At 47.0% G+C, this 9,310-nt stretch overlaps 1 protein-coding gene across 1 annotated transcript; it reads left to right on the top strand.

Moving 5' to 3' along the window:
* Window positions 1–4,340: 4,340 nt before the first annotated feature.
* LOC146867335 (transcription factor HES-5-like) lies at window positions 4,341–7,450 on the top strand. Its single transcript, XM_085604240.1, has 3 exons — window positions 4,341–4,445; window positions 4,718–4,898; window positions 5,239–7,450. Exons 1-3 carry the CDS (start codon window positions 4,383–4,385, stop codon window positions 5,457–5,459), a joined length of 465 nt encoding a protein of 154 aa, XP_085460366.1. The 5' UTR covers window positions 4,341–4,382; the 3' UTR covers window positions 5,460–7,450.
* The last annotated feature ends 1,860 nt before the right edge of the window (window positions 7,451–9,310 follow it).

The raw sequence follows: 9,310 nt of genomic DNA on the forward strand, positions 1-9,310 counted from the left end.
AAGACGGCTGAAATGCCAGAAACCGGTCCTAGGAAGCTTGTTTCCGGTCCAGGGAAGGCATGGCTTGGCAGTTCGGGCTGGACTGTTCCCATGAGGCACAGGGTCAGACTGATTTGCATATGGCCATGTCTGAACTGGGGTGGCAGAGTGGGCTAAAGAACGGTGATGGATTAAACCCAGATCTGTTGACTGGGTGTGAGTGTTTGATTGGTTCTGATGCTCCGTCCATCACCACTACCTTTTGTACCGCTTTGTTCGCCATAAGTTGGCAGGGTATGCTCAGACGTGAGTCCCTTGCTCACTTTGCCACTGGATTCAAGCAAGCCTGGCTGAAGACGGCTGAAATGCCAGAAACCGGTCCTAGGAAGCTTGTTTCCGGTCCAGGGAAGGCATGGCTTGGCAGTTCGGGCTGGACTGTTCCCATGAGGCACAGGGTCAGACTGATTTGCATATGGCCATGTCTGAACTGGGGTGGCAGAGTGGGCTAAAGAACGGTGATGGATTAAACCCAGATCTGTTGACTGGGTGTGAGTGTTTGATTGGTTCTGATGCTCCGTCCATCACCACTACCTTTTGTACCGCTTTGTTCGCCATAAGTTGGCAGGGTATGCTCAGACGTGAGTCCCTTGCTCACTTTGCCACTGGATTCAAGCAAGCCTGGCTGAAGACGGCTGAAATGCCAGAAACCGGTCCTAGGAAGCTTGTTTCCGGTCCAGGGAAGGCATGGCTTGGCAGTTCGGGCTGGACTGTTCCCATGAGGCACAGGGTCAGACTGATTTGCATATGGCCATGTCTGAACTGGGGTGGCAGAGTGGGCTAAAGAACGGTGATGGATTAAACCCAGATCTGTTGACTGGGTGTGAGTGTTTGATTGGTTCTGATGCTCCGTCCATCACCACTACCTTTTGTACCGCTTTGTTCGCCATAAGTTGGCAGGGTATGCTCAGACGTGAGTCCCTTGCTCACTTTGCCACTGGATTCAAGCAAGCCTGGCTGAAGACGGCTGAAATGCCAGAAACCGGTCCTAGGAAGCTTGTTTCCGGTCCAGGGAAGGCATGGCTTGGCAGTTCGGGCTGGACTGTTCCCATGAGGCACAGGGTCAGACTGATTTGCATATGGCCATGTCTGAACTGGGGTGGCAGAGTGGGCTAAAGAACGGTGATGGATTAAACCCAGATCTGTTGACTGGGTGTGAGTGTTTGATTGGTTCTGATGCTCCGTCCATCACCACTACCTTTTGTACCGCTTTGTTCGCCATAAGTTGGCAGGGTATGCTCAGACGTGAGTCCCTTGCTCACTTTGCCACTGGATTCAAGCAAGCCTGGCTGAAGACGGCTGAAATGCCAGAAACCGGTCCTAGGAAGCTTGTTTCCGGTCCAGGGAAGGCATGGCTTGGCAGTTCGGGCTGGACTGTTCCCATGAGGCACAGGGTCAGACTGATTTGCATATGGCCATGTCTGAACTGGGGTGGCAGAGTGGGCTAAAGAACGGTGATGGATTAAACCCAGATCTGTTGACTGGGTGTGAGTGTTTGATTGGTTCTGATGCTCCGTCCATCACCACTACCTTTTGTACAGATTGAGAACAGGCAGTTTAAAGAGAAGGAAAACAAGACAAGCAGGAAGTGGGATAAGGGAGGGGGTGGCAAATGGCGTGTACATTTCGCGGGCGCTTTGATGTTTGCAGTGGCCGCGCGGCTCACTGAGAACATCAAAGCGCCCGCGAAATGTACACGCAGGCTGCCAAATGGTGCGCGCGACCGGCGCACATCCACTGTGTGAAAGTGATCGCGATCAAACATCAAAGCGGCCGTGCGGCCCGCGAAAGTGAAAGCAAAGGGTGTGCAGGCTGCCAAATGGTGCGCACGCCTGGCGCACATGCACTGTATTTGGAGGCCTGAAAGCACTCGTGTGCACTTCCAGATCCCCCATTTACAAAAGCTCTCGCGAGGGCAGCGCTATAGCGCTGTCTCAGGCGAGACCTAAAAACCATTGTACGGTGCAGCTCGGCTGTTGCCTCTGAGTATCCCAGGTTCTTGGAAAACCTACAAGTCCTATATGTCCCCAAGACTAGAAGGGTCTAGCGGTCAAAATGGTATATTGCTTTGGAAAATGTGCCATAGTAAGAAGAAGTTACAAAGGAAAACTTAGGCACAAATTTCTGTTTTTTTCAACTCAATTTCAATATTTTTTTATTTTAGCTGTTACTTTTTATAGGAAAAACCATGAAGGATCCACACAAATGACCATTTGTTGAATTAACAATTTTGACTAGTTTTCAGAAATATATGGTTTTCCAGGATCCACCATGGGTTTCACGCTCATTTCCACCACAAACCGGAAGGAGGTGGAAAGCACAAAAATAGGAAAAATGGGCCCAGTAAAATGCTGAAACTGTGTTAAAAAATGTGGTTTTCTAAATCAAGTCTGCCAGTTCCTGAAAGCTGGGAGGATGGTGAGTTTTGCACCATAAACCTTTTGCTGATGCCATTTCCAGGAATATAAACAAACTCTTTCCTCTGCAGCACTCCCCCACCCTCCAAGAATCAACATTTCACCATATTTTGACAAATTTCTCAGTCCCCTCCATGGAAATCCCCAAAGCCTGAGTACCTTTAGAATCCCAAGGATGATGTAAAAAAAAACGGGCAAATTTGGTGTGCATGCCTTATGTGGAAAAAAAAGTTATGGAGCCCTAAGAGTGAACTACCCCAAATTGCCAAAAAAAGACTCAGCACTGGGGGTGTCCAGCAGCTAAGGGGTTAACAACATTTATGTAGAGCTCTATCCTGAGGGGAGTCTTGTTGCTGCTTCCACCCACCCCGTGAGTGTTGCAGGTAACCACCTCTATATCCCCCCATCCTCTCGAGCTCTCTCAGGATTCACCTGCAGCACGAGGCAGGTGAGGTGTGGGGCAGAGGTTGATCCTCTCTCGGCTCCATGTCCCCGCGCCCCCACCACCCGCCCCTCACATGTGTCCTAGACCCGTGGTCTGCTGGAGGGCTGTGATTCTGATTCTGGGCCCGGAGACTCTCGGAGGTTCCCACACTGAGGTCCATTCATCCCATTCAGAGGGTACAATAGAAGCGTGTCACACCAGAGGCCTCCGGCTCCAGGGAATCCGACCCTCCACTGGGTTAATCTGCAGCCGCCATCTGGGGAGCGGCCTGGGACAGCGGTGAAGCCTCAATGGCTGGTCCTGTCCGCACCTGAGAACTGGGACAGGATATTACTACCGGGGGGCTGGCACTGGGGCTATTTAATTTCACACTGGGGCATAAACAACCACAAAAAACCCCAGGGCTCCAAAATATTAAAAACGGGAATTTAAAAAACACAGTTCCATGGTTCAGTCTTCAGATACTTTAGCAAAGTGACGACTGGTGCGGAAAATCTCTCAATCCCAAATTAGAAATGGAGACATTACACAAAAAGGTGTTTGTTTACACGTGTGGATCACACCTGGGGTGCACGTGAAGCTTTGTAGAAAAAGAACCAAGGCACGTGGGAAGGGAAACCCAGTCGGAAGACCAACAAAATATGAATCTCATTATTTCACACACAACGTAAGAGGTGACTGCCATGGACCAGACAACGGAGCTACTACACTACATCCCCGAAAAATACACCACATCAATGCAGTGCTTTACCTGCCTGTCTGAATCTAGTGCTGCGGCCAGGGTGGGCGCTTTCAGCACTGGACAGCTCCGCGCAGGTGCTGGAGCAGACAGGTGTTACCCACGTCATTGGCTGACGCATGGTTTATTTTACCTCACGCTCAGAATACGCTCCACATTGAACTTTCCTTTCCAGCCACCGGGGGAGTCAAATTCAAGTTTTGAAAGCGGGGTTTCGTTTCCTTAGACTAAACCTAATGATTGTTGGTAAATGTTTTACAAAATAGAAAAACATTCCCCTCTGCTTGCTATAGTGCACATCGATAAAATTGAATAGAAATAAACTTTCACTAAACTAAAAAAAAAATGATGGGCATTAATGAGATCCTTCATGGGCCCGCCCATTCATACTTTTTCAGCGCTGCGGACACACCCGCCCGCATTTAATGCTATTGACACTGTTTAGCTCCTGGCAGATGTCAGGACTCATATCACTTTAGTAGACAGGTCTTTCCCACACGCTGATCCTTTGTATGCGGGTCCCAGATGTCCCCCCACCCTCCCATCTTGTAATGTGCCACACTTCTATTGTCCCTGCTGCTCTCTGATTGGCTGCTGAGTGTGGGAACCTCTCTCCAGCCCCAGACCCACACATTACCCTGCAGGCGGAGGGGGATAAATAGGGCAGGAGGGAGCGAGCTCTTCAGATACCGATCACTGAGGGTTCACTGCAGAGACTCCCGCTGTTCACCCAACACCGGGCAAGATGGCGCCTTTCAGCACCGAGAGGAAATATGAAGAGGAGCGCGAGGAGAGACACATTAGAAAGGTAAGTGTCTGGACATTAATATTTAAAAAGCATATTTAGGTATTTCGAATATACAAAAAGTACACGTTTAAAATGAACTCCCAATATATTTTATCAACAGTGGCTGTATTTATTGATCTTTTAATATCACCCTAGTTCTAAATTAACATTATTTAATTGAGCTGTTTATCACACTGGAGTAACTATAAGTTTTGCTATTACCTTTTATGGACTTTAGACACCTTTATACGTTTGTTTCAATACAATAACAAATCCATATTTTGTCTCTGCAGCTGAGGAAGCCAGCGGTGGAGAAGCTGAGGAGAGATCGCATCAACAGCAGCATCGAGCAGCTGAGGATGTTACTGCAGAGAGAGTTTGAGGAACATGAACTTCCGCCCAAAGCAGAGAAAGCGGATATCCTGGAAATGGCCGTGACGTACCTGGCCCAGCGCGTGCAGACACCGGCACCAGGTGAGAGGCAGTACTTTGAAGGGTTAAAATTTCAGTGGGTGTTCTCTGCAGTTTTGTGTTTGTCCGCGTGTGGGGGTGGCTGGGGTTAGATAGTGCAGAGACGTAACTGGTAATAGTCGCATCGAGATGGTACTCGGGGCAAGCTTATTATGACTTAAATATGTCAATTTCCAGCGCCATATAACTTAAACTCGTGTTTTAAGAGTATCAGAACTACCTGTAAACCAATTGTAGCAACCAGAGGAAAGCATTCTAGAGAGCTGTAACTGGATTTTTTTTATGTATGTTTACTCCCTGGTGTGTAAATGTACAGATATTAACCCCTCGTCTCTCCCTGCAGCCGCGGCCTCCAGTGAAGGTTACTCCAGGTGCCTCCAGGACTCTCTGCACTTCCTCTCCCTCCACGGAGCCCCCACAGAGACCCGGACGAAGCTGCTGCGGGCCCTCCATAGACCTGCGGCTGCAGCAGAGGCGGTGTGTCCTTCTCGGCCTCCGTCCTGTCCCAGCAGCACTAAAGAGCCCGCCCAGGACAGCCCCAGAGCCCCGTGGAGACCCTGGTAATGCGGGGGCCGCGGCCTGGACTCTTCTTCGGACTTCTTTCGAGGCCTTGGTCCCCTCTGAGGGGAGAATATTCATTCTCGTGTCTGGAGCACCGCCCCCTGCTGTGCAGGGGGGAGTTTACTGCACTTCAAGGAGCGGAGTGACTGTATATCCTCATAGGATGAACAGTATGTGAATATTATATCCTGCTGAGGAGGACAGTACGTGACTATATATCCTCACATGATGGACAAAGCGAATATTATATGCTCACAGGATCGACAGTGAGTGAACATTCATCCCCATAGAAGGGACAGTGTGAATATTACATCCTCAAAGGATAGACAGTCTGTATATTATACCCTTGCAGGAGGGACAGTGTGTGAATGTGATATCTTCATGTTATGGCCAATGTGTGACTATTGTATCCTCATAGGATGAAGAGTGTGAGAATGCTATTTCCTCATAAAAAGTGTGTGAATATTATATCCACACAGCAGGGTGGGCAGTGGATCGATTACATCCTTACAGGATGGACAATGAGTAAGATTATATCCATGTAGGATGGACAGTGTATTAATGTTTAATCCACACACACGATGGACAGTGTGAATATTATATCCCTGTAGGATGGGAAGTGTATGAGTTTTATATCCCCGCAGGATGGGCAGTGCAGCTGTTACATCCTTAGAGGATGGACAGTGTGAATTTTATATCCGTTTAGGGTAAACGCTGGATGAATACTGTGTTGATTTCACAGTATATATTGTATGAATATAGATTTGTTGAGCACTGGATCTAGGTGTAAGCATCTATAATATAATACATTAATGAAGAGAATGAACTAAAGCAATTAATAGGATGTGCCTTCAGTTTCAGAATGTTTTAAACTGTTTCTTTACAAGAAATTCATACGTCATGTAGAGTTCTTGCCTCCAATAGGACCTACTTTTGTGAATTTTGATGCATATTTTGGAATACGTTATTTTCATTCCTGAGTTCTAGCGGCGCTCTGGAATTTTCCAATTTTACTTCATTTTAAGAAGTTGATTGACGTACAAATATGTTAATATCCTGAAAGGATGGATATAGTGCACCGTGTGATTCTGCAGATGAATGTGTCTGTGAGAATAATAGATGTGCTTGTAATCTGAGGGATTCGGATTAGAGCCTTGTGCACGTGCAGTGTGTGTTTACCTTCTGTGTTTCTATGAAGTTACAAATTACGTAATTATCACTCATTGGCTGAAGTGAGTGATGAGGGGCTCCGGGCCTCCCTTGTATCAATTTTGATATTTAGTATTTTCTATTGAAAATGAATCATAAAGTGCTGTGTAGACAAAGTGTTTCTGTACTTTCAGAAATTCCAAATTGTCTCTGAAAATTGAATGTGATGTATTTTATACATTCCCCAAGAGGCACATTAAATGCCTTTTAACTATCAGTGAGGATATATCTGTATTTTCAAATGGAAATTCATGATTTAAAAGCCCTACCTTCTGTGAAGGTAAAGTGTGTTTCTCTTCTTTGAGAGGTTTGTGTATTATCCCTGCAAAGTGAATGTGATGATGTGCACACATATTGTGTATTCTCCAAAGTGTAACATTCATTGTTGTTGATTGGAAGGGAGTAACAGTTTTCACTAGTGCCAAGTCTTCATTTTAGAAGCAGTCTTGGCGCTATTTGTGTGAGTTCCACAATGCAGTGTTTCTCTTTTATAAAGAGAGTCTATGTAGTGAACTCCCTGCCATGGATTTGTATCTCAGTGACTGAGTATGTACTCCTTCCGGGTCTTCTACAATATTTGTAGGGCTGTGATTATCAGTGGGAACTCATTCAGCTACAGAATGAAGCCCAGGATTTAGGTCCTGTGACGAAGACATTCACTTTGGTGGATGCAAGACTGTCTTGTGTTATCCTCTAGTCTCAGCTGTGACATTTCGGTGACATTGTGTATCTGTCACGTGATTCTTCACTGTTGCAACCTATTGACCTGTGAACATGATTAAATAAAGATGCAGATCTGAATAAAATGAAATGTTCTTTGTTTTCCTTTCGATGGCTGAATTTTGCACTGAATAAATATGTTTGGGGCGGGGATACTGTCAGCCATTTCTCTTAACCACAATTCGAACTGAAACAGTGACTTTGCAGCTGGCACAGGAACTGTCGAAAGGTGTGCCAATTGTGTTATTTCTGTCGGAATTATAAACAAGAATAATAAACTAAAGTTTTAGAAAGTAATCACTGGCGTCCAGATTACCATGGGGTCTAAACAGAGCACTCTGTAGTCAATATTTAAAATCTGTCCTGTGAGGGGCAGAGCTGCCCGGGACATTACACCTGACGGCATGTGCAGGCGTGCTTCTAGGCACTAGAATAAAAGAGGGAGCCGTGTCACGTAAATAGATCTCTATGACAAAATGTGAAATATGGCTTCACTCACTTGGTAGAGAGGGCGGGCTTAGACTTGTAGATGTATATTGTGATAGAAAGTGTGTTTCACACAATCTGGGCGGTCTCACACATACCTGCTCCTTTCCGTGCTACTCTGAACCCAGCTTTAAACACCATTACATTCTGGCACCAGAGGAGGAGGGGCAGTGCGGATGATCAGAGCTGCCAGAAGAGTGAGAGGCACAAGACATACAGAGGAGTTTGTCATAGGCAGTGGGCCCAGCGATATAGTGACCCAGCCATATAGGAATAGGGACACAAAAACAACATTTTACAACAACAAATTCAGAGGAGTTTATTGCAGGGAATACTCACGTTAAAATAGAAAGCAGAACCACCATCAATGAAAACATTATTAGGATCAGTTAACAAAAGTATTTATTACATAGTACAATCGAAAATGTAATCATTTCCCCAATACGGTGTCCCATTGTCATGTGTCATTAACTAACCGCTCAACCCACATGCGTTCAAATAAAAAATGAGTTTATTTCTGTGACAATTGATCACACTGCCCTTAAGTATCAATTCCCTTGGGAGATGGTCGCCTTGGCTTACGCCTGCCCATCACTCATTTTCATCACCAGAACTGCGTGAACAGAAACTGCCGGCAGTTTCATTACCAGAGCTGTGTGAGTACAAAGTGCGGGCAGCCCCGGGGGTGAGGTGCATCATCAAAGCTGTGTGAATACAAAGTGCCGGCAACCCATGGGTGATGTGCATCATCAGAGCTGAGTGAAAGGAAACTGCCGACAGCCACATGGGGGAGGAGCATCGTCAGAGCTGCGTGAATAGAAAGAGCCGGCAGCCCTGTGCCTGAGGTGCATCGTCAGAGCTGTGTGAATACAAAGTGCTGGCAGCCCTGTGCCCTAGGTGCATCATCAGAGATGTGTAAATACAAAGTGCCGGTAGCCCCGTGGGTGAGGTGCATCGTCAGAGCAGTGTGAACACTTAGTGCCTGCAGCCCCGTGGGTGAGGTGCATCATCAGAGCTATGTGAATACAAAGTGCCAGCAGCCCAGAGGGTGAGGTGCATCGTCAGAGCTGTGTGAATACAAAGTGTCAGCAGACCAGTGGCTGAGGTGCATCACCAGCGCTGTGTGAATAAAAAGTGCCGGCAGCCCCGTGCCTGAGGTGCATCATCAGAGCTGTGTGAATACAAAGTGCCGGCAACCCCGTGGGTGAGGTGCATCATCAGAGCTGTGTGAATACAAAGTGCCGGCAGCCCCATGGGTGAGATGCCTCACCAGAGCTGTGTGAATACAAAGTGCTGGTAGCCCCGTGTCTGAGGTGCATCGTCAGAGCTGTGTGAATACAAAGTGCCGACAGCCCCATGCCTGAGGTGCATCACCGGCTCTGTGTGAATACAAAGTGCTGGCAGCCCTGTGCCCTAGGTGCATCATCAGAGATGTGTAA

Source organism: Triturus cristatus, chromosome 1_2 (genome assembly GCF_964204655.1).
Source record: "Triturus cristatus chromosome 1_2, aTriCri1.1, whole genome shotgun sequence".
Classification (NCBI taxonomy): Eukaryota; Metazoa; Chordata; class Amphibia; order Caudata; family Salamandridae; genus Triturus; species Triturus cristatus.

Bases quoted from the DNA above. Each gene is read 5' to 3' on its own strand.
- LOC146867335 (XM_085604240.1), top strand. From the start codon at position 4,383: ATGGCGCCTTTCAGCACCGAGAGGAAATATGAAGAGGAGCGCGAGGAG. The intron at 4,446-4,717 runs GTAAGTGTCTGG...TTGTCTCTGCAG, and splicing joins AGGAGAGACACATTAGAAAG to CTGAGGAAGCCAGCGGTGGA. The intron at 4,899-5,238 runs GTGAGAGGCAGT...CTCTCCCTGCAG, and splicing joins CGTGCAGACACCGGCACCAG to CCGCGGCCTCCAGTGAAGGT.